Source organism: Python bivittatus, unplaced genomic scaffold (genome assembly GCF_059951505.1).
Source record: "Python bivittatus isolate LINGU-HERP-01145 unplaced genomic scaffold, Pbiv_v1 ctg000060_np1212, whole genome shotgun sequence".
Classification (NCBI taxonomy): domain Eukaryota; kingdom Metazoa; phylum Chordata; class Lepidosauria; order Squamata; family Pythonidae; genus Python; species Python bivittatus.
The window spans coordinates 710,270-736,206 of NW_028277044.1; the positions used below are offsets into that span (position 1 = coordinate 710,270).

General features: G+C 38.6%; 2 protein-coding genes across 3 annotated transcripts in view; one reads left to right on the forward strand and one right to left on the reverse strand.

Annotated features, from left to right (window-relative positions):
• UGGT2 (UDP-glucose glycoprotein glucosyltransferase 2) overlaps positions 1-10,332 on the forward strand; it is a 90,349-nt gene extending 80,017 nt beyond the window's left edge. For both annotated transcript variants that reach the window (XM_088136440.1, XM_088136441.1), the window contains 5 exons: positions 3,231-3,391; positions 3,649-3,763; positions 6,761-6,877; positions 8,171-8,315; positions 10,123-10,332. In XM_088136440.1, the coding sequence (XP_087992566.1) occupies positions 3,231-3,391; positions 3,649-3,763; positions 6,761-6,877; positions 8,171-8,315; positions 10,123-10,145 (561 nt within the window). In that variant the 3' untranslated portion in view covers positions 10,146-10,332. The remainder of the gene's footprint in view (positions 1-3,230; positions 3,392-3,648; positions 3,764-6,760; positions 6,878-8,170; positions 8,316-10,122) is intronic.
• A 1,697-nt stretch (positions 10,333-12,029) lies between these two features.
• DNAJC3 (DnaJ heat shock protein family (Hsp40) member C3) overlaps positions 12,030-25,937 on the reverse strand; it is a 41,462-nt gene continuing 27,554 nt past the window's right edge. Inside the window, exons 6-12 of the mRNA XM_088136442.1 lie at positions 25,453-25,634; positions 23,744-23,863; positions 21,476-21,581; positions 21,258-21,378; positions 19,480-19,612; positions 17,766-17,914; positions 12,030-15,378 (exon numbers count right to left, since the gene is read on the reverse strand). Coding sequence (XP_087992568.1) covers positions 15,224-15,378; positions 17,766-17,914; positions 19,480-19,612; positions 21,258-21,378; positions 21,476-21,581; positions 23,744-23,863; positions 25,453-25,634 — 966 coding nt within the window. The 3' untranslated portion in view covers positions 12,030-15,223. The remainder of the gene's footprint in view (positions 15,379-17,765; positions 17,915-19,479; positions 19,613-21,257; positions 21,379-21,475; positions 21,582-23,743; positions 23,864-25,452; positions 25,635-25,937) is intronic.

The window sequence follows — 25,937 nt, forward strand, 5'->3', positions numbered from 1 at the left end:
ATTTATGGGAGTAGATCCCTAATCCTACTTCCAAAATAGCCTTTATTCACCATCTCCTATCTAGCTCTGCATGTATGTTAGGTGTGTGGATGATGGTAACTAGATTCTCATGTTCTGGTGAGTATGGGTGAAGATTGCTTTGAAATAAGTTTTGTGTTCCAATTGTTCTCAGAGAACAATGCATTTCCAACCATCTATTAATAATTCAAACTCTACTACATTAAAATTCCATAGTGATTTCAGCTACTTATTCCTAGTCTGCATGCATCTTCTAGTAATATCCTCATCTGTTTGCTTTGAGTTCCTGGTCCCAATTTTTTTGCACAGCAATTTTCAAAACACTTTTCCTGTCTGTTTCAAGGTGGGCTAGGAGCCGAATGTCCCTCTTTTCTGTAACCACGAGCTTTTATGTTGAGTATTGGGCTGGCAGTGAGCTCTGTTATTCTGCTTTAGTTTTATATCGTGTGCTTACTTGGCTGCATGAACACTGTGTGACTAAGCTTTCTGAAGCTGGGGGGAGGCTCATTTCCTGGCCTTGTGCCCCCTTTTAGCTGCGGGGGGAGTTGTCAACCTGAGGTTTTCTTTGCAGCTTTCTGAGTCTCAAGCTTGGGATATGTTTTTGTATGTTGATGAGCACCTGGGGCTCTGCTTAAGTGCTGAACATCAACACAATGCAGTCTAAGAACAAGTGTCCCAAAATATGTGAAGTAGTTGTCTCAGCTTCTGAAGTATATTTGTTTTGAAAGAATGTGCTATTTTTCTTTAGATGGCACCAACAATCCTGAGAGGATTGTGGGGCAATCATTCCCTCACCTTTATGTTTTTCCTGACATATACAATGCTCACTTCCATCTAACAAATTGGGCAGAGCACCCTCTTATAAAACAACCAGTTTTGCTTCTCTTAGCAAGCATTAATTCCTTGCAACAGACCACATGGTGCCCATTATCTTTCTAACAACATTTACACTTCTTAAAATTTCTTGATCCATTTCCCTTATTTAGCAAACATTCTACCAAAGTACAAACTCTAATAGCTCTAGTAGCTTTTTCCCCATCAATGTATAATTGCAGTTTGTACATTGCAGTTGTTCATTCCATTTTCCCCTGGTCTTTGATAGATTCATATTCAGATCCATATAGCTTGTTGCAAAACATTCACTGTAAATTATTCATATTCTTGGCCAAAAACATGGCATCATCTGCATGCAAAAATAAATGTACATTAATGCCCGAGCCAACACACCTCTAGCATTATCCTAAGCTTTCCATGTATGTATGTATGTATGTATGTATAAATATATATTAAATAACCATGGAGACATTATATATCAATGCAATGCATTCACTAAGCATGTAATTAATTCTCATGCATGCTTTACATCTATCATACTGCTCTTATTGCATTTGGGAACCAACTTTCAACTCCATATTTGCAAAAAACATTCCATAATTCAAAAATTCAAATCTATTCACATTATGATATGCATTCTCTAAACAAACTAACGTATGATCAACTTGCTTTCTCACATTCATGCATTTATGAATGACTTTCTGAAGAACAAAATTCTGGTATTCCTGCCTGGTATAAAGCCTCACTGCTCATTGTTGCATCTTGTATACTTTCAGTCAGAATTCTGTCAAACACTTTCTCAGGCACATTTAGCAAACACTAGTTTTTTGCAGTTGGTTATTTCCATCAAAATTGCTCTGCCTTTCCTCTTCCTCTTTTAATCTTAATACTTCCATGTTCCCTTTGCTTTCTTTGGAGCTATTTTCTTCATTTTATATACATTATGCAATATCTTTGTTCTCATCCACAATATTTTTATTTTAACCTTTGCATCAAACATTCTTTTTCATACAGTATTTCCTATGCAGGAAATCATACAGGACTCATCTTTCTTTTACTTCGTTTCTTTCACTTATTTCCTTTTCTCCAATGCTCATTTTTCCTAAGATCCCATCTTGGCACTATAAAAAATTGGTCTGTCCCACATACAAAACCTCTCTTGATCTTGGTATCCTTCACTAATTCTCTTTCATCATTAGCAATCAAATTATTCCTATATTTGTATTCATTCTTTTGCATGAATAGATTAGTAGATATAAACCACATATGCAGAACAGATCTCTTCCTAAGCAGGTGTTCGCCCAACTATCAGCATTCTCATTCATTCATTCATTCATTCATTCATTCATTCATTCATTCATTCATTCATTCCTAATTCTCATTCATTGTTGGGGTTCCAAAAGGCCCAGTCACTTCTTCCGTACTCTCTTCAGTTCCTCTTAACAGATTTTTTTTTCATCCTAAATCACATTGATTCAGAATGTTACACGTTTTTTCTAAAACTTATCTCTGCTTCTTCCATTATCGCCTGGGTGTAATTTGCAACTGTTACTTACTTTCATACACACTAACAGTATCTAGATCACACCAGTTCATACTTTGTGACATATATTTTATTCATCTCATTCATTATTAAACCTACATCTTCACTTTCCTGCATGTATTCATTAACTCCTTTCCACAAAATCAGGCCACCTTCACTCAGGTATTATACGTACCTTTCCCCTTTCTCTTAGTTTCATGGATGCACATCTCCATTTTTCTTCTTTCATTTCAGTAATTAATTCATGCTCTTTACCATGTTTTCTTTTTATCCAAGTTTCAGTTTTTCATACTGGCATGACTGCCCCCAAATGCCCTAGCAGTAGTCTTCCACTATATATCAGGACTTTGGTGGGTCAAAACTTTCTCATACACTTTTTAGTAAGACAGATAATATGAGGACTGCCTTAGTCATACCATTTCCTGCTAATGGTAAGGACATTACCAGTCAGTTTTGGCACATTTTGGCCAGTATACCACAAGCACAACCAACCCTGTTTTACCACAAGCATGCTCACACTATTCTGTGCAAGCTAGGATTCCTAATCTGAAGATCACCCAACATACTGTTGTTCTCCTCCCATTAACTGGGAAGTATATATGCAGCAAACTGACACACACTCAGATGCTAATTGAATATTTCTTTTATTTTAAAATAGCTTATTAGTTAATTCATTAATTAGTAAGTATGTAGGTAAATAACATAACACAATGACCAAGCTCCACCTACTTTCAGTTATTCAGTGCATCATATAACATCTAGCTTAATGAATAACAGTTATAATTCTAATAGCATCAGGAAGTATAGCTCCCTCTTGCTTTCTTCCAATATTTAGATTGTAAGAAGTGATCTGAAAGAACTCCGCGATATAAATTTAAAAGGAGCGCCTTATGGTTATACCCCTTTCTGTGATAGCCGTAGAGAAATGGATGGCTACCGTTTCTGGAAGTCAGGATATTGGGCTTCACACCTTGGGAAAAGGAAGTATCATATCAGGTAGGAAAAGTATGCAAGTCTTCTCCCTCATCTTACAGTGTGTAAAAATTAATAGCTTTTATTTTTGTGCCTAAAGTTCTGCGCTGAAAACCTCCTTGAATGGGATTCACTAAAGGACATGGCAAAACAGAGAAACACTCTGTTCTTTTTATACATTTCAACTAGTGATAATAGCAACATTTTGATTATGCTTACCCATTTTTCAAGGGCATGAAAAAAGCCCTAATGCACTGCCATAATCTTTATTGCTTTTGTAGTGCTTTATACGTTGTGGATCTGAAGATATTCCGGAAGATTGCTGCAGGAGACAGACTTAGAGGTCAATATCAAGCACTTAGTCAGGATCCAAACAGTTTATCCAACCTAGATCAGGTATGCTGTTGTCTGTAATATCTGTTACCAAGAAAAACCTCTGTTATCCAGGATTTAGTCATGGGTGAAAGTGCTGACCTGGCATATTTCTAGAGACCTGCTTGAGAAAGGAGTGATGAGTGGACTCTCACGCTGCTGGGTTTGGGTCACTAGGACAGTGTAGGGATGCTATTAATGTATACTCTGCCCTGCCTGAGCTGAGGTAATCCTTAGCATGCTACTTAACTACTCCAGGCCTCTTGCTGGGGAGATTGCTGTCCATGCTAAGGTTGCCAGTGAAGAGTGGTGCAGGATTCATGTCAACCATGATAACCTTGATCCTGTCCCAATTAACCTTTAGCCCCACATGTGCACCACACTAGATTTGGTTCAGCTGCTGCCAATGAAGGAGCTTTCTGTAACTCAATTGTCATGATTACTCTTTGGTTAATTCTAGACCGGCAGCTGTTATAAGCCTCTGAACAGTGAAGGTCTGATTAAAGAGGTCTGACTCAGACACTTGGTGGATATGGATGATTTTCTAAATACATTTGAGGAATTTCCTCTTTCATTTTTTGGCAATACTGTTGAATCCCTATCTGAGCTGTGAACTATGGAAATGGCTCAGGCAATTGGCAAAATTTGGTTCTAAGAACCATCTTTCCGTTAGAAGAACTCAATTGGCATCTTAGTTTACCAAGATGGTGATAAAGTAGGCAGAAGATTGGAGGAACATTCATGATGGGTCTGACTAAACATTTAATGAGACTCTCCTTCAGACCCATTTGAAATCCTACTCCACAGCAACGGGGTAGCGAAGAGTTCCATTGTTGTTTGCATGGAACAGACAACAATTGAGATAACAATTGAGTTATCAGTGTTTTTCTGTACTAAGGAAAGAGAGACAGAACAGTCAGAAGCTTGGTATGATTATGAGCAGTGTTCATCATTCTTTGCAGACAAGGTTGATCAGATTTCACAGGAAATGACCTTGGGAACTGCTTATCAGGTCATAGGATTCTTTTCATCATGTAGATCTCAAACATATAGACTGAATTAGTGTAAAGATGAGGACCACCCCTTACTTGTTCAACCTTTGCCCTTCCTGGCTAATTAAATTGACAGGTCGGGACTGCCCCCTTGGTTAAGGAGGTAACCAACGTCTCCTTGAATATATGCTCCTTGAGCATATATCTCTGTACGCTTCAAAAAGGCAGTTTGTAATGCAATATTTATTGAAAAAACTCTCCTGGAAGATCTTTCTTATTACAGACCAGTCTCTCATATTTTTCATTCATGGGAAAGTGTTTGAGAAAGTAGTGGTCTCACAGCTACGGATGGATCTGGATAAAACTGATTTTATGAATCCATTTCAATAGGGCTTTGGTATTGAGACCACTTTTGTTGCCTTGTTAGATAACTCTGCTAAAAACTAGATGTGGGGGAGGGCAACCCTGCTAGTTGGACTTCTTGATGGTTTTTGATATCATCAACCATAGTATACTTTTGGGCCTTGGAAACACTATTTTGTCAGGATATGCCCAGAGCTTGGTGCTGTGATATTGCTGTATCCACATATAAGCCACTGACATGTGATGTTCCACAGGGCTGTGTCTTGTCTTGTGTCTTGTTTAACATGTACAGGAAAGCACTGGGGAAGGTTAGTGAGGAGCTTTAGAATATGATACTCTCTCTCTGCTGCTTCCCCCCTTCCAACCCCAAAGAACAATCAGTACCCTTGAAGATTGTCTAAAATTAAATCCAGACAATATGGTGGTACTGCTGATAAGGAAAAATGGATTGAGGTGAAGCTTGTTCTGGATGGGGTTGTACCCCCTCACCCTTCATGAAAGCAGGTTTACCATTTGGAACTTTTTCCTGACCCTCAGATGTCACTGGATTTGCGGGCTGCAGCTGTGGCAAGGAGTGTGCTTGTCACAGTTATAGCTAGTAAATCAACTGCAACCCTTCCTGACAGCGACAGTTACCCACATTTTATATACAACCTGTCTCAGCTACTATAGTGCACTTTATATGGAGCTACCCTTGAAAGTGATCCAGAAATTGAAATTGGTGCAACACATGGTGGTGAAGCACAGGAATCCTATGACAGCTGTACTGAAAGGCTGATGCTGGGCATTTAGAGCCTGATCATCTTCTGGGACTGCCTCGCCCACTGTGATGATTCTGCCTGGTTACTTCAATAAGCAGGAGAAGTCCTGAAGAGGCCACCACTGCCCGACGTTTGACTACATGAGAAAGACCCTTCTCCTCCATGACTCCCAGGCTATGGAGTATGCTCCCTAAGGAGGTGTGCTTGCTCCTGCTCTTCCACTATTTAGGAAGGTGGTAAAAAGACATAGCTTTCACTAAGCTTTTGATTGTTTATTATTTATTAGTTTTTATTTTATTATTGTTGGGCTTTTTTTTCAATGCTCAAAGCTGTCCTGAGTAGGGTATACATTCAAAAGTAGAGTAGAGTAGAGCAGAGTAAAGTAAAAGTGAAGCAGAGTCAAGTCAAGTCATAAAGGTGAGGTAAGGTAAGGTAAGCCAAACCAATCAAGTTGGACCTTTAGTACATAACGTTTTAATGTCTTTTAGCCATATACCAGCATAAGAAAGAGAGAAGTTGGGAATATAGCAGTGGGAAGTCAGAATAATGTAGATTGGACACATGCCAGTTCTCAAAGCTTACCCTTGTCCCTAAATTAACATGGAAGCTCACTTTTTCTTCTCTGTTCTTGTGAAATCAACAGCAGCAAGTCAAGATAAGAAAGAAGTTACTTTCCTAGGAGAGTGCTTGTTTCAATACTATATGTGACATTTACATCACTCTTCCCAAGCAGCAGCAAGGGTCCTCCAGAAGTGTTAGACTACAAGTCTTGTTCTCCAATATACCTGCATTGCCTGAGCTTGATGACAGTTGTAATCCAACCTGCACAGGAAATACAAAATTGGGGAAGACCAATGTACAGTATACTGTTTTCTAAGTAACAATTCTAAATCTTAACTTTTTAGGATCTTCCAAATAACATGATTCATCAGGTGACTATTAAGTCTCTTCCTCAAGAATGGTTGTGGTGTGAAACCTGGTGCAGTGATGAATCCAAAGAAAAGGCTAAAACCATTGATCTGGTAAGTGAGTGTAATAATATTGAGTGAAGTTAAGAAGGAATATCTACTATAAGCAGTTTCATAACAGCGTTTTTCTTCACTGGCTCCTGGAATCTAACCTGTGGTAAGGCTAGATGTTTGTGAGTCAGAGTGCTGTCTCCATTCTTGTTGCATGTAAAAGTTAACAGCTGAACTATGGAAATCATGACATTGTGGTACACTATGAGCTGTGCCTGAATTTGCAGGATTAATAGGATTTATCTCTCCGTGTATTTTGAACTACTTGACATATTTCCGTATTTCAGTTGTACTTTTCTCCTCCGTAGCGTGGGGGGAAGAGAAGGGAAGTCTGATCACACATGGATTAGCTCACAGTGAATGGGTCCCCTTCATGGAGTCTGGCAGCAAAGGCCACAAGCAGACGCTAACTGAGCAGTAGCTTTGTGGATACTTTCTGTATAACCACAAGGTGTTGTTGTAATACCAAGGGACAGAATATATAGTGTGTTGTCTTGGCTCCTCCCCTTTTTCTGCAGGATGATATTGATACATACATGCATTGTTAAAGAATAATGAAATAAAGCAGTCCATAGTGCTCATATCTAGATTTTTATTTTATGAATTTGATTGTCAAAGATTTCTCCCAGATTCATCTCCTTGCCCTCTGTAAATTGTAGTGCTGACAGAAGAGTTACTTGGGAATGAGCCACTCAAAAAGATGAATGGAGGAATTGAGAATTCCTGAGAGCTGGTGACAGATGGTTCTGTTTATAAAAAGAATGCTATCCAGATGTTTCCGCAGCTTAATAGAGTAGCAATTGGAAAGCACGACATGTTGTCCTCTGTAAAATATTAATGTCTGATTTTTCCCCAGAGTCATTTGCATAATGGTTGCTGGTATGTCAGCACAGTTCCATTTTATAAGACTGCTCTGGGCAACAAAAATGGTGCATATTTTAGGAGTTTAGTTTGAGAGGCACAGAAGCCCTTACAGTCTAACTCCTGTATTGGAGAACAGCAGAGCCGTGGAAAACCAGTTTGGTTTGTTTCCCTTTCTCAGCTGTCCTTTGGATTCTCTAGAAGTGGAAACATTATTGACTTACCTCAGGATTTTTCGCATTCTGGACTAATTATCTCACAAGGGCTGTAGCACATGGCATTTCTGACAATGTAGCCCGTTTACAACTCATTCATTTTCATTTTAATACATGTATTTTTTTCTTTCCATGGTGATTTTCCTTTTGTAGTGATAGGGTTTTGTTTGGGACTTTAAATCATGGTAATCCCTTTTCTTAAAAAAAAAATGTATTTCAGTGCAACAATCCAAAAACTAAGGAACCTAAACTAGAAGCAGCTGTCAGAATTGTTCCTGAATGGACAGATTATGACTCTGAAATACAGAAGCTAATAAATCGTATCAGAAAAGAGAAGAGAAGCAGGACCCTGTTCCATCCAAAAGGTGAGGCAAAGGAAAAGCTTCTGTAGCTCATGAAATAGCCCTGGGAGGAGAGAGGACATGGCTGGTTTTATTTATCTGCCTTGAGGATGTAACATTACATGGAGGTCTCCTCTAATGTTGCCTCCATAATCCTATGCAATTGCTTGGACTCAGAGGGTGGGCTACTCCACGAGTACAGTTCAGTGAAGCTAATCTTAATTCTTAAAGTCAGTTTCACATTCCATAAAAATGATTTCAAAATTCTTCCCTGGCTTGGTGAGGTGCCCCAAACATTTGCCTTGGGACTCCCACCTCCTCTTACCCCACTCATAAACATACTTTGAGGCTATACACTGCAGCCTACAGCACTGATTGCAGCTGTTAGGGAGAGCACCCAGCTGCAATCTACTGGGTCATGCACCACCTTTCGTTTGGAATTTTCAGTCAGGAAGAAGTACCTTTTCTTTTGTATCAGCAACTCAGATTTTTTGCAAAGCGGCCACACAAACATGCCCAGCCAGCAGCATATACGTGATGGGTTAAACTCTGCAGATAGTGGACATGACATTGCAGTGCAAGCCCCACCCTGTTGTACAAACAGGGCAGGGTTGCATTGCAATGTCTGTACACCATCCTGCACACTCTACATGATGCTGCACATACCTTATATTGGAAATTAACTAGCAATGTGCTATATTTTTTCTCTTCTGTGATGGGATTGAGGAGCTATTTGTTCACTCAGAAGCTACTGAAGCTCAGAGGATGAGGCACTGATTGACATTTTTTGCATTCAGCAGTTGGTTTAATAAGGGTAACTAAAATGAGGCTTTTAAAAAGTTTGTCAGAAGTCAAGTTTAAGGCATCTTGCCAGCATTTACAATTTGCTGATCTGTGTCAGATATAACCTGAAGATGTCTAAGTTTGTAAGCCATTAAAGTAATGAAATTTTAAGTTAGTAATAGTTAAAATGAATTAGCTTTTTTTTCCTAAAAAAAAAAAACCACTTGGGTCCTTGTATTTCCCAGCATAGGTCTTGAACCTATATAATATAATGTAGGGACATAAACAATTAGAAATAATGTTTTTCGGGTTAGTTATAGTTATAGTTCCCAGATATTAGATTTTAGAATATTTAGAATAAACTTTACCCTGTAATATAGTGCAGAGAATGTTCAGTCTTTGTATAATTGTATCTTTTGTGTACCTATGGATAATAAGCCTAGAATCTGTGAGATTGAATTTATTCTCCTATGGATTGATTCATGCATAAAATATTTGAATTCATCACTTGTTCTATTCAGAAATGTAGATATGTAAGGAAATAATCATAGCTCTTTTTGAACTGCTCTATATCATTACAAGCAAGGAATTTTGTAGTAGTGCACAAAATATTCCAAATTTGAAATGCCCTTTTTTAAGTTCAAAGCAGCTGTTCCAGCCTTACAGAAAAAGTTCCAACCACACTAAAAGCAATCCATGCCTCAAACTACTTCCAAGAGTTTGGGATTCAAGATGTTTTACACACTGCTAGTATGTTGACTCTGTACTTGGCTTGTGACAATGCTGCTGGAAACCAAGTTGGGTAGGAATAATGTAAACTGTGCTGCAGTGCTTCTGGAAGACTTCAGGAAGGCAGGCAGGCTGGGCTGGTTGCCATCCACTCTAGCCAGGTTGTCATAAGCATAGACCAAAAGTTGTGGCTGAATAAAAAAAAGAGGATCGTAAGAGTGCTGAGAGGACGACATCAAGAGAACATTGGTCAGTTTTAACATTGTCCTATTTTGTAATTTTGTGCATTCAGAATTAATAATATTAAATTCTTTTACAGAGTCCAAACATGATGAACTTTAGGAATATTTGACAAAGCTGACCACAGGCAGAAAAGAAAAGCTGGTTTTAATTAATGTAATTAAGATACACTGTCTGTATATTTTAAGAAGACTCTGCAATTTTTTAAAAAACGGCTTTTACACTCATTGCATGTGGCATAGAACGAACAGACTGTAAAAGATGCCCAATAAAGCATATTTGGAAATGACGGTATCTGTGTCTTTCTGCAGAAAATAAATGGAACACTTAATGCCATATTTAAGTTTTAAAATGCTTCATGTAAGAACTTCTATAACAGTATTTAATACTTAAGACAGTATTTGAAATTACTTTTTATTAATCCTTTTATTCAGCATGTTTGCACATCACTTTTAGCAAATTCTATTTCAGTGAACCCCCTCCCTTTCTCCCCAGAGACTTCTGCATCATGTTCCAGTTTTCCCCAAAAACTGCAGTGAAAAATATATTCACACAATATCACTGCAGTCAAAATTTTCCATCTGCAAAATGTGACCAATGGCGGGGGGGGGGGGGCAGCAAACTTAACAAACTCATGCCATAGATCCTATATTACCTCACATTATCTATGGTAGAAACGAAGAGACTGGGACAATTCCTATGGATAATGGTGGTGGCATCAGGAGCAACCCATTAGCTCCACATAGTGGAACATGGCAAACTAGCAATCTCTGTGATTTTTTTTTTAACAACTTGCAAACAGCATTTTTAAAAAATGATCAACTCTTCAGAAGAAATACTGTAAAGATGAGCTTCTTGAGATCAGAAGTACGTAACTTTGTCATAGACTCTTAATTGAGGAGGGCTTGGACCCCAAGATTAGTTCTGAACTCTTTACTTCTGAAATGTTTAGATCATTTGGAAGCTGTTGTTGGTTGTGCAAGGCTTCTGTTAATGCAGGTTACCATGGCTTTACAGCTGGGCTGGAAACATCAAGCAGCCACTTCCTTTACTAGGATAAGGCATTCTACAATCTGCAGGGATTTCACATTGACCATGGCATCACCACATAACTTGTTCTGCCTCAAGCTTATTTATAAGTATGATTAAAAATCACTGATTCTTCTGGGATGCTCATTAATTTGCTCCATTATGAAAAATGTCCATTAATGAGAAAGCCTGTCCTATTGTCTGATGCTTTCAGTGACCTTAATAAAGGATCTTTCCCAGTATGATATATATTCCTCTGTATTTAATTATCTCAGCCTTGTTAGCTCACTGATGATCTCTGGAGTAGAGGCTTGCAACTTTTTCAAATTAGTTAAAAAAAAATCCTGGAACTCCTGATCAAGAGGTTCTGGTGATTGAAAACTGTTTGAATTAACTTTTTTTTTTTTTGGCCTTTAATCTCTCCTTGGGTTTTGTAGGACACCGTTTGAAAAACCCTGATGTTCAGCTTTCAAGTTGCTTGCTGGCCAACTCTTACAATAAAGTAGGACTGCAGAACTTAAGGAACCATTCAGAAAAGCTGCTTTGGTGTGCACACAGCTAAAACGTGTATCTGTCTCTTTTAAAGCAGCCACTTCTTTTTCCAATGTCAGACAGAGCACCCATTTGGAATCAAATATTGCAACCTCCCACTGCAAAATACAGTGAAAGAGACAAAGTAGGTAATGATGGGAAGAAAAAAGTTTATTACTTTAACCACTGTTTATAGCCCATAGCTTCTAGCAGAGGGGGAAGACTCAGCAATGGTTCCCATGTATTGTCACATCATATATTAATGGGTGAAAGCCTCAGAAGTTCTAGTATACCCCCTAGTAAATATTTAGTATTACTCTGGTTTCATTCTGTTTATTTTAAAGAAGAGTACGTTCCAAGCATTTTCCCACTAAGAGAGGCAATAGTTGATAGTTAACTAGAATTTCAAATTTCAGACTCAGCGAGTAGGTGAAATGCACACCAATGTCACCAGTTTAATATCAAAATTCACTGCCACAAAGTACCTTCCAGATTTGAAATTAGGAGAATTTAAAAAGTACATAATGTTAAAATCCATGGGTTGTTTTATAAAACACTTCAATTTGAAAATAATTTACTTAATTTACTGTAATTATGAACAAAACTGGAATTCTACATTTCAGCAACCAAAGCAATTTTTCTCGTTAGTCCTAATTTCACAGAGGAATATATTAATTTTGCAAGTATATGGTTATTCCATTGCTAAAATGTCATTAGTTGCACAATTGTCCCCCCCAAACTGCATGAAAGAACCAACTGATTCTAATTCGTGTCAGTTTGTTAAAGCAGAGAGAACCTGGGTGGCTGGATCAAGTCAGGCCTGGTTTCTAATGCAGCTTTTTTCCTTCATTTGAGAATAATTGGTGGGGGGGGGGGATTTGTTACTTAAAACCCTTGAACTTTCCCTATGACCTTTTTCTCATAAAGTTTCTGCTCCTTCCTTTAATGTGCATGACAAATCAGTCCTAGGTGCAAATTGTCCATTGGGCTATTTCCAGCAGTTTCTCATGTTTTCCTTTATGTAGACCACCACATCTCCTGAAAGTCTTTGTAGACCACTATGCCAGTTAGGGGATGATAATATGGCACCTGAGAGCACTGAACCTTGGTTTTTTTAAAAAAAACATGGCTGTAGTCTTGAGGGATTACCAAATATTTTGAAAGTTTAATAAAGATGACAGAAACTCAAACAGGATAGTGACTACATGAGATTTCAGCCAATTTCTACCTACCTCTAGATTGAGAAATAGATATTTGTCAATAATAGGGAGAAACAGATATTTTCATAATGTGAACTATTTGCAATATCCCCATAGCCCACCAGCTGGAAACTAGTAAGCTATACGACGAGTTTATAAAAGTATAGTCATGACTATAGGCTATTCCAGATTATAGGTGGCCGTTAACTTGGTAGAATGTTCTTCTGGGTATTAACATAAATAAAATCAGCACTTGTAAGATCAGTGCCAAGGAAAAACATTGAGAATGAATCAACTCATTGAATGTAAGGGTTGGAAGGGTCTTTGGAGATCATCTAATCCAACCCCCATCCCCTGCAAGACCTGCCAACATCCACAAATGGATCTCCAGCCTGTTTCAACATCTGCAGAAGAGAGTCCACCACCTTCCAAGGGAGCCTGCTCCACTGTTGAAGAGCTTGCTCTTTTAGGATTTTTTTTTTCCTGATCCCTAACCAAAATCTACTTCCTTGTAATTTAAACCTGTTTTTGTCCTTTTTTTGTTCCTATAGAAGAGAAAAATGAGAATACTTTTTTTTACCCTCAGCTGTTGAAGACCATCATAATCTTTGTGCTCTTGAAATATACCGCTTAAGAGAAGCTATTTTGCAAAGCCAAAGTTCTCATTTTTTCACATTTGAGGCATTTAATATTATGGATACTTTTTGGTAGCAATTGATAACTGAACTGCCTTTTAAATTGCTTCTTTAATTTCCAAAGGAATGAAATAAGTTCCTTTTTTCCAATTTCCCCCCAAATCTACTCAGAATCACATGGGAACAACAGCATAATAAAACAATTTCTATTCATTAATTGGCATAGAAACAATTTAAGGTTTGGCACAATTGTTAATTTCCGAATTCATTTTGCCCCCCCCTAAAAAAACCCTTTCTGATTGAGAGTTTAAAGCAATTAAAACAACTATGTGCTACTGCTGAACACTAAAGTATTTCTTTACCTTCAAAAGATCATAGTTTTCATAGAATCTACCTCCTCCCCGGCCTCCCACCCCCGAGAGCTTTATTCTGGCAACACTTCCAAGGCAGTGTTTTATTTCAGTTGACCCAGAAGCATGGCTGAACCTTTTGATCAATTCATGTGCAGGCCTGATGGGGCCTCTAGGATAAGCAGTTCTGGCAAAACCAATGCAGCGCAAGCCACATCCTATACAAGGACTCGGTGACTGAAACCAAAGGGCTGTCTTTCCCCCAACCCCTCTTTTTATAATGGCACTTTATGCAGTCTTTCAAGATGTCCAAAATACAAGCATGATTGTATGATAGATGTAGGTGACATCTATCTTTCCTGGCATTTATGAAGTCATTCCTAAGGAGAGAAACAAGAAAAGCACTCCGTGGGTCCTCATTCAACAAGGTGAGGTTCAACCACTATTATTTTTAGTTGTTTGAGACTTGCATTTGAAATGGACAGGGCCAGATACCTGTTACTTATGAGAGCAAGAAAGGTGAAAGATGCACGTCATTTTGTTAAGTGTCCAAAACAGCGTTCTTGAAAAGGACTGGATGTGAAAGACAGTGCAAGTCCAAAATTATATCCCACGATGACTCCAGGCTCCATTTTGAACACAGTTCACAATACCAGAATTCAGTTACAGGAAAAAGACTTTAAGTCGTGTCTATGAGTTATTGCTCTATGGAACAATAGAGATGTGTATAACAGTTGTGAAGATGTTCAACATTCTCACCTATCACCCCTCAAAAATAAATCTTCAAGAGCAGAACAAAGTTCTGTTTATTATGAGCAACATCTCAGTCTTGCTCAAATGTCAAGCAAACTTTGAGTCGAAAATGATTCTCTGCCACCTGATAAAAATTTAATTCTATTTAATTTTTAGAAGCAACCAGAAGGAGAGGTTTCAATCAGAGAAAATTGCCCTTGTAACATTATGTTAGAAAACTGTCTACAAACTGCCTGCAGTGGCCAATATTCTATATTATGTAAAGGGTCATACAGATGTGTAATACTTCCAATAGTCAGTTGAGACCTTAGCATTTCCTCTTGTGGAAACTAAAGGTAGAGTAAATTATGTTTTGTTATTTCAAGTGACTAATTCCCACAAAAGGGCACTAATGGTTTAAGTAAACTTTAAAGTGCTTTCTTGAATCAGTTTCTTCTCAAGGATGGGTTTGTCTTGAGCTGGAGCTTTAAACTCATCAGGACTTGATGCCCAGAACTATCAAACAAATCGGTGTTATTAACATTGCTGGGTTTGCTTCCCTTTTGGGCTATCACCAAAAAATTGGTTCTCATTAAAGTTCTTGTTCAAGGACTAAACCATAATTTTAAGTTACCTAGAAAAAAATACAGATTGCCAGATGCAAAAAAAAATAAAAATAAAAATAAAAAAAGACTGTAGCAGTTCTAATTGAAATGGAATTTAAATTTGAAAGGTCCTCCAGAACTGAATGGGTCGAAACCTTGCCAGGAATTCCAGGCTCGGTGAAAAGGGTTTCCTCCACCTTGCTGACTCTCAGCATCTAGTGGGTCTTCTCCTGCATCAAACTTCCTCCGCATTTCTAAAAAGATACAAATATGGTGACAAACTGAATCTGACATAATAGACAAAGAGACTCTAACCATTCATCCAAAGGTTGTAATTCTAAAGTCACTATGGCATCAACAAAAGAAAAAATCAAAAACAATGGTGGAAGTATGGGCACAGCCACACCCCTAAAAAAAATGGTATGCCAGGAGTGTTTTGGAACTTGCTTATTCCTCCCAGACCACAATTTTTTTCCAGAGGCAAAGTGTTATTCAGAACCTGGGGGCAGACTTAGGAGCACTTAAGTGGCTGCTGATGCAAAAAGTGAAGTCCACCAGAGCAAACAAAATTATGACATGACTAGAAAAAACTGAAAAATACTCCTTTTCCAAAAGATTATCAACAATATGATGGAGAAAAAACTACTAGTCCTCTCTGCTTCTTGTGTCTGAAAATGAACAACCTACTTATTTTCACTGAACAGAGAGAGCAGTATTAATATTTTGATTAGCGTTAAACTAATTCTCAGCAACCAAGTTTCAGAACAAGGACCTTCTGTCATAAAGCTTTAGGAGATGATTTTCGACATTTCTCTGCATAAGATCTTTTGCCCAAAATGTGACTCCTTGCTACCTCCAAAAACATGAGAAACTTTGGAGCTTGCTGTATTTAATAGCTTGTGAAGATAAATGTTTCCTGACCAAACTGGCAAAATTATTGTGGTAGACAAATATTATTCTAATATTGCTATATGGATTTTTCACTAAAAAAATCTGTTAGAAATTATTTTTCCAATTTTTTTCCCAACTGGCCTTCAAGATTGCTTAAATTACATGATAATTTCCAATAGATTATTACTAAGTCAAGGGCTTTCTCCCTCAGAAACTGTTCAGAGGATGGACGCCCCAATATTACAAACGCACTTACCATTCATTAGCAGGGTCTAAACACAGCTTAGTTATTAGGACTTATCTGCCATAAATGGTGTCATTTTGTACAAGTATTTGCCTGAATGAGGGCACAATTTCCATCATTCATCATGTCTCTTATGTATTGGGCCCTATGGTGGTATTTTATAAAATGTGAGAAATCAATTATTACCTTGCTTCAGTATGTATCCTCATCTCTTTTTAAGTTTGGGAAATTTATGAAAAGGAGTTATTTTCATAAAAGAAAGGCTAAAGACACCCACGGGTCAAATTAGTGCAGCCATCTGCTGCTGGTTTCTCACATGACATTTTGCAACTTCCCAGTCTAGTCTACAGCCCAGGTGACCATCTCAATGCTAAGTACAGGTAGTCCTCGCTTACCGACTGTCTCGTTTAGCAACTGAAGCTACAATGGTATAAAATCCCCCAGCTTTCTGACCAATCCTCACATTTACGCCATGACAGCGTAAATGGTCCCATGGTCACATATTCACCATTTGTCTGCTTCATAACCAGCTTCTGACAAGCAGAGTTAAAGGAGAACACAGAAATCTCAAGTTGTGGTCACGTGATGTCTCGCTTAACACCCGCAGATGATTCACTTAACGACTGAATGGAAAATGAGGCTGTAAGCCTGTCGTGGTCATGTGATCTTCTACTTAGCAACTGCAACACTAGGCGAAGGAGTTGTCAGTTCCGATTGTGGTTGCTAAGCGAGGACTATCTGTAGGCCTCATCCTGCTTAGTTGCCAAATCTAGATAAGGCCGGCCACTGGCTGAAACCTGGGGCCAAATCTTAGTAAAGGGAAGAGGGGAAAAAAGCAGGAAACCCTGCATGTCCAAGGCTTTGATAGTCTTTAATCAGAGGTGCACACCTGTAATCCTGGCACTATGTAGCCCCCAAATTCCCTCCTCACAAATCATTGTGGCTGATTTTCAATGAGTGCTTATTCTGTTACTGAACTATTGTGGTGGATTTACACAACACATGGAATCATAAACTAACAGAATGGGCTGGTTCACCAAGGTTAAAACACTCACCAAGCTTTAGTCCTTGTGCCAATGCAGCCACTAGGTTAAGTGTATTGTGCGAACATGGCCTAAAACTTAAATTTAATGGTTTTAAACCAAACCACAAGAAATGAGGTAGAATCACTGGGAGTTTTAAGCAAAAACTCTTAGACTTATCTACTGCCTGCTTTGAAAAATCCTAAGGGTGGCTCTAAAGCACAGAAGGTTAGATGTGCATCTAGTAGCAAAAATGCCTCATTTTTTTTACCTCATTATATAAGCCATTTATCAAGTTGTCTGGCCCATACATCAGCTAAACTGAGTCCGTTCAAAAGTGAAATAAGCTTAATAAACACATCACTGTACACCAAAGGAAAATAAATGGTGATTTGTCTGCAGAAGGGTGAAGTGAAAAACAATCCAGCTGGCCCAACTCTTACTCTGAGAGCAAAAACAGCAGACAAGCTACACATCCATCTACCTGGATCCGTGAGGACTTCTTTAGCAGCTGCAATATCAATAAACTTTTTCTCTGCTTTCTTCTTCTCTTCTTCATCCTGAAAATTATCTGGGTGCCACTGCATTGCCAGCTTCCTGTAGGCCTTTATGATTTCTTGTTTTCTGGCATTCCTGTCAGAAGCATACAAAATAACTTGAAATAATCCCTTCATGCCAAGGTAAGATTTTTAAATATGAATGCAGAGACTTGCATAAATCCAGGCAAGATAACATTTCCCAGCTAAATCTTTTTCCGCTTTGCTTTTGCAAGGAAAATGTTCCTCATTAAATAAATGGAACAACAGACGTTTTACACCTCAGAAGGCAGCAAGTGAGGCAGCAAATCCTTCAGATAATTCCAACACGCCACACAGAACAAGTCCATCAGTCAACGGAGGACAGGCAGGCATTAACAAGCAAAGGCAGGCCCACGAATCAGAGCATGGCCTCAGGATATGCCACAATGCAGAGCTGCAAAACTGTCCACAGCATTTTGCTAGCTCAGTCTTGGAATAAATGTTAATGCCCCAACAACTTGCTGGCCCAAGCGACAATATTCTTGCTACTAAAGAATACTGAAAGACATTTCTAGAAAGTAATCCCTGATGCCAAAGGAAAGATGGGAGCAAAGGGGAGGGAGAAAACATCTTCTTCGACAAACCCTGTAATACAGCAGAGCTTTTTCATTTGCATCTTAGGACTCTACATCTATGCTCTCAAGACATTAGGTACTAGATTTCAAGGGGACTCTTCCAAGCAATCATCATCATCGTAACTTTTCAAGTTATTCCAGCTTGAATATGTTTTCCACAGCACTGGCTTCACTTTTAATATTTCACTCAAACTTTGCTTATGCTACTCAATCAAAATGAATTTCCTCCTTAATCAACATTAAGTCTTCCAGATGCAGCATTCAATTTTCGAGGCCAAAGTTGTTAGCCAGCAGCATCTGATAGAAGCTGTCCCCGGTAGATGGGAATTCAGGTATTTCGGCTGTCTCTTTTGCAGATATCATATTCTATTATATATATGGCTCAATTTCTCTTTAACATTGAAATATGCAGAATGTTGACTCTCTGAACCCAGGATGGGTTCCTTCAAGGGACCCAGGATGGTCCCTTCAAGAGCTAAATTTCTTTAAATTTCTCTAAATGCAGCATTATATGTTGCATCTATAAGTTTCCTTCCTTAGTACAGAACTTCTTAAAGATAGTTTTGAGAAACTTCCTCTTACAGGCTTCTTAGGAGGATAATACAGGAAGTCCATGTTTAATGACCACTCATTCAACGACTGTTCAAACTTACGATGATGCTGAATGAGCAGTAGTTACAACCAGTCCTCGGAGTTCCAGCCATTGTCGTGTCCCCATGGTCACGTGATCACGATTTATGACATTCCCTGCTGGCTTCCCACAAGCAAAGTCAGTGGGGAAGCTGGCAGGAAGTTGGAAGTCGCAGTCATGTGAGGTCCTCACTTAACAATCTATGTGATCCTTGCTTAACGACCACAACTGGGACTGCCACAACTGCCTTCGCTAAGTGGCATGGTCACATGATGTTGCACTTTATGAACATGTCGCTTAGCGACAGCAATTCCAGTCCCAATTGCCATCGTAAATCAAGGACTACCTGTATAGCATCTTGAAGAAAAAGCAACATCTAAGCAAATAGGTGCTTGTCAATTGCTAAATGCTTACCTTTTAACTCCTAAAATTTTATAGTAGTCCTTCTTTTGAGATTGCTTGAGCATCCGCTGGGCTTTCTCAAGGCTTTCCAGAATCTGTTGGTCATTATCACTGTATTTTTTAGCAGTTTCATAGTCCTGGATAGCTATCATAAAGACAACACACAGAGTTTATTTGGAGACTTGTAATACAGTAATTCATTTCCAGCATGGTCAGATTTCAAATGGTATTTGATTTGAAATTTGATAAAGGAAAACAAAGAATGTTTCTGTAACTGTATGACTGTCACACACTAGTAAATGAAATATTTCCATTTCCATTTTAGCATCCTTCACTACAGTCTGCTTTGCATTTCCTATGTAATGAGTCTTTTTTTGGGGTTTCAGTTTCTAATTTTGGAACATCTCATTATGGATCTAAAGATATCTAACTTTGCTAAGATAAAGAATCTGCATCAGATCATCTTCTAGCAGCTGTTCTCTCTCAGTAGGCATTACATTTATCTTTTGTTGTTTCTAGGCATGCTGGCAGGAGATAGGGTCCAATTTATACCATTTACTCAGTGGTTGTATCCAATCCCTTTTTACAGAACATTGTGAAAGTATTTCTGATGCCCCAGTGATTTAAAACATCCATCTGCAAACAAAGCAGAAATCTTCCTTCCCTTTCATTTTCACTAGCCAGCCTACTGTGTTGTGCCACTAAAGTATTTTGACTGACAGCAGCCAGAACATTAAAAGTGAATGTCATTCACTTAGAAAGCCAGCAAGAGATGGCTCTTAATGCCCATCTTACAAACTTTATATATGGTTGCTGAAATATTTGCAAAAAGTCTCAATCTAAGATGATTCAACCATCCTTCTCACATTCAAAAACAAAGCCCCAATTCTTTTATAAACTAAAAAAGGGTAACCTTGCCCAAATACAATAAATGAAAATATGAGGGTATCTCAAATCAAGAGCTTTGGAACTAAAGATAATTCCAAAGGTTGGTGATTTGCTTCAAGCATGCCAGCTTCCTTTGTTCAATTTTGTTTAAAATTAACCATCTTTTAAAAACCCTAAAAATAAAGTAAAACAGGGGCCCCAGTAGGCACCAAGGAGCCATGCTGAGCATTCTATATCTAGACTCATTACTCTGTCTTTCCATGATATACAGTATGTATCTTCCACCTGAGAACTTCAAGTCCATATTCACTTTAAGGCAGGATGGAAAACTTTCTTCTCTGACAGAGAGAGAGAGAGACAAATTCCATCCTGGAAAACATTTTTGGCAGTAAGAAGCAAAGCCAATTAAAGCAATTAATTGGACACAAGCTTAAGTTTCATGTAACACACTGCTGAATTTGCTTGCATATAGCTGAAAGTCCCACTGAATTTCATAGGATACTCCCAGATAAGTCCACACAGTTTGCATAAAGATGATTCCCAAATCCAGGGAATCCAGGGAACAGTTGCACTTTCAGATATCATCCCAATATTTCATTCATGCCTACTCATTAATTGGCTCCTTTTGAATCACATCCAGAGTACCCCAAACCACTTCCTGTACCATAAGATTTGCCTCCAGAAAACTATAATGCCATCCCCTGAACAGCTGGAACAACATGATCTTGAAGAAAAATGGGACACTAGAACTTTCCCCAGAATGGAAGATTTTGCACTTCCCTAGTTCCCAGTCTAATTCACTCTGTATAATGTCAACAAATAATGCAGGTTACACCATACTGGTAAGTTCCCAGGAAAGCTGGACACCCCAATGAATGTACTTTTTATCCTTCAAACTGTACCTTCTTCATACATTTCTTCTAGCAAATATACTTCAGCCCGATCTTTGAGGGCATTCACATTTTCTGGCTCTAGCTGCAGAACTTCAGTGCAAAGTTTAATGGCTTCTGTTGACTGTTGATTCTGAGAAAAGTGAGATGGACCAATAAGGTCAGTAAGATGGACCAGCAAGGTCATTATGTTCCCAGTTGTTTTCTGCCAACTGAATTGAAGTGTTTACCTTTGAAAGGCAATGGCAGATTCTCTCTTTGGCTCGTGTGGTGTAAACAGGAACATTTGTCTCCATCTTTATAACCGCCTCATACTTCTCAGTGGCTTCCTGGTACCTATTTACATCAAGAAAGAAAATCAGCCAACAGTAGACTTTTATTTATTAAATTAAGAAAAACAATTTATATTGTTCTGTATTTTAAAGAATGCAAGATAAATACTCCAGTGCTCTATTTTAGACTGAAATAAAGACATGGACCCCACCATGGAAACTGAGTATAGTATATTGGTATATTTTACCAACTCACTGAAAACTCTTGGTGCTGCATCTCCAGTTTTGGAATGCCAGCCAGGGAACTCAAAGAAAAGAAGGGATATAAAAAAAGTTAAGAACAATTGATCTCTGGTATCAATATGAACCACACTATGTTTCCCCCATGTTTGTCTCCTGAGTGTGATAGCAGAGCTGTCCCGAAGGGTAGAATCTTATATTTGGATGGTTCTTGGTCCTTGTTAAGAACTATTTCCTGCAGCATTCTCCTGCTGAAGGTTGCTTTGGCTGAGGCATAAAAGTTTATAGTGTTTAATAATTGAGGACACTGAGAGCCCATTGGCCCTGTCAGAAGCAGCTGAAATGACCACACTTCAGTGGGTCAGGCTTGTACTGGTCTCCCAGGCTAATGCAGGCTTTTAAATACTGAGATACCATGATTGGTGGTGCTCCGTGGTACAGGTGAGGCTACTGAAAAAACTGTTCTCGGTAGATCTTGGTCATCTGAGGTCTTGTTTGTGCAAATCCTCTTCTAACAGGGTCTTGGATTTGGGCAGAAGAAAGGGAGGATTACTTCCCTGATGGAAGACCACATTAACTTAAGGCTTAAAAGTCAGATCTGGGCACAGAGTGATGGCATCTGGCTAGATGTTACAGGACTCCTTCTTGGCAAAACTACATCTATTTCTGACACTTTCCCAGTTATTAGGAATGGCACTTTCCATGTTAAATGTTCTATGACTGAGCTAGGGCTCAGAATACTACTGGAGGTCCCATGATGGATTCCACCAGTGAATCATGGATGGTGTTAACAGGAAGACCTCCTTAAGGAATCCCTTGCCATGAGGATGGACTAACAGTAGCTATTTAGGATTAGGAGTTCTGATATCCGCCTCTCTAGAGCAGTGTTTGTAATGGTATGTGGGAATGACCTTGGGAGACAGGACAAAAACCCTGGCCTAGGCAACTGTCCGATAAGAGGCAGCTCAGTCTGCAGGTGGGGGAAAAGCATGGGAAGCATTTCAGAAGGGATCCACCCTAGATTTCCAGAGACTAAAAGGAGAGGAGGGGAGAAATACTTTCAGTCTTGCAAGATTCTGTTAATGTAACTTTACAATGAAGCAGAATTAGTTCATCTGGGTGTGCTTCTTGTCTGGACTACCTCGCAAGGCTGACAGTATTTCTCAACAAAGGCAGGTTTAGGATATGTGGACTACAACATACTTCATTCAAGTAAGAAAAATCAAAGGCATGAGTTTAGGATGGAGAAGACCATATTGGGTGGCAGCACATGTGAAAAGGTTCTAGGAGGATCATAAGCAGAACAGTGTGATGCAGCTACAGAAAACCTCAATGAAGCCCTAGCCTGCATCAGCAGGAGTATAGTGTTAAGATGAAGATAAATCATCATTCTTTTCTATTCTGCATTGGTCAGATTACACCAGTTCTGGCCATCAGATTTTAGGAAGGGCACTGACAAATATGTCCCAACGAGAGCAAAACAAAGAGACCTAGAAGGAAAAATATGTAGGGAACAGTTGAGACATTGGCTAGGTATAGCCTGGGGAAGAGAAGACTTTGCAGGAACATGAGTGCATTCTTCAAGTATTTGAAGGGCTGTCACATAAAAGTCAGGGCAGAATTGTTCAGTGTTGTTCCAAGACAGGACAAGGACCAAGGGGCTTTAATTATAAGCAAGTAAATTATGGTCGGACATCAGAAAAAAAACATCAGGAACTGTTCAACAGGGGAACCAAGTGCTTTGGCTGGTGATGGACTCTCTTTCATCCTACTCTGTTTAACCAGGGGCTGGATGGCCATCTGTTGGGGATGTGGCAGTAGTAGATTCCCGCACTGGCAAGGTTGGAGTAGATGATCTCCAGGATGCCTTTCCAATCATTACATTTCTTCTATGATAGGCTATGGGTCTGAGTTTTACTCCCCTCACAAAGAGCTATGAGGAGGAAACGTAACCAAGAAAACAAAAGCACACAACGGCCACCTTACCTTCCTTCCTGGATGAGCTCTTCTGCTGAAACAATCTGCTTATTGAGCTTCTTTACCCACTTGTAGTGAGAAAAGCACGCCTTATGGTCTTGGTCCAGTTTCAGACATTCCCGCACTTCACTTTGCACACAGGTAAGAACAAGGAAGAGAAACAGTTTGGTTGTGGGATCAAGATGCTAGTGTTAAAACACTGTGAGCTCAGTTCTTGTTCCTAGTCTGTTTGCAAAAGGCACACTCCTTTAGATTCACTTCCTCTGCTGAGAAATAGGGATACTAATCATCTCTCAAAGGTTGGAAATATGGAGAAACGTAACAGTAACAAAACATAAAGCCCTTCACATGGTATTGCTGCGTACATTTCTTACACTAGATTACTAGTTATCGGGACTGGAATCTGTGTTTTCCTGCTTGAATACGCCTGAGAAAAACTTCACCCACTCAAGAAATATGTCCATCAACACTAGAAGGTTTAGCAAGGGAATCTCAGAATATACAGACTGGAAAAGCTGCAGGGTGAGGCCATTTATGCAGAAGAATCAGTCATTTTTCTGATTCTTTAATATAAATAAGAAAATGCCAATTGTATATACAGTAGATTGCCTGGAATCAATGATAAATCTGAAATTATTGGCCCCTTTCATAGAGATCAGTTATTATTATGTCCAGTTTCCATGGCTGTCACCTCTTGCACCCAGTTTAGTTTTTTACACACACACACACATATACATACATACAACACCCTTCCTCTAGTATAAACAGAAAAGAATCACCAAATCAAGTGATATTGTTAAAAAAAAAAAAGTTGATGCAATAATCTCAAATTATTCAGCTTTTCAGAGCTGAGCATTAATTTTTACTTGCACTAACAAAATCAAAAGAATGTAATTACATTATGTTTCCATATAATTATATTAATTTTATATCTAGGTCTATATGCCTTTATGATTTGTTATGATTTGAAGTATAGCCATTAACTTTTACGGGTGGCTACTGAAAAAAAGAGGACCTATTATTTTGTTTATATCTAGCTTTCCTTGAGGCAAGAATCACACTGTTACCAATTTGGGCAGATTATGTTCATTATATTAATAGCAACAGGTTATTTAATAAATAAATAGGTGCTATTAATATGAATAGGTGCTGTTAACTGTTATGATACATGGAAATTATGAATAACTTTTAGATTGCACTGTTAATGAAGCCTTTTATTATTTATTTATTTATATTATTTTTGTATTACTCCTCACAACATTGTACACCCTTTACTTAGTTCTTTTTCTCTTGTAAGCTACTATTTAATAAAAAGAAAAAAATCTAGCTTTCCTTGAGAAAGGAATACTCTAAAATGCAGAGGAAAGAAAAAAATAAATTCAGATATGATCAGAACATAGCAACTTTGTTTTCTTGCAGTGCCTCTTAGCTCAAGGATTAGCTCATTTGGATTTCTAGTATAGAAATGATACTCTTAAACCAGGCATAAGGCATTGGTACGTACACTGAACATTTCCCCTTCCTCCTCCAGGTCATTCTGGAACTTTTCTCTCCCACGAGGAAAAAGAACTTGCAACAGAGGAAACTGGAGCCTTGGGAGAACTCCATAACCATGTTTCTCCCCCTTCATTTTGGCAAGCCATCTTTCCAGCCAGCACAGATTTTCTAAAATTCTAAACATTTTTTCCCCCTACCCTTACAGATAACACTAGACTTACCTTAGAGACATTTCGTGGTCTCCTAGTTCATAGTATATAGTGCTGATTTTATAGAATGCTTCAGTATTATCACTCTTCAGTTTGGCAGCAGCCTTTAAGTCACTGATAGCCTTCCCAGGCTCCCCTTCCTTGATATAGCTTTCAGCTCTGAGTTCCCGCAGCTCTGCATCCCAAACACAAACCTTGAGAAACCGAAATGAAAGGAGACTTTAGTCCAATACCACTGTTTGTACTTACTCAATGAGATCTTCCCTCCTAGAACAAGGCAATAAGGCACACAATGTCACACACGCTTTAAGAATCTGGTAAATATCTATATACAATGGGAGCAACATGTTCAACACAATTCTTGGAAACTGCTTGATAAGGTAAAGTCTTGGTCAATTGAAACTACCTCCTGAGGATTTCATGAATACGTTTGTATAATACTTGTGGCAATGATAAAGAAATTGCTTGCCATTGTCTTCTTACAATGTGTTTTTTCA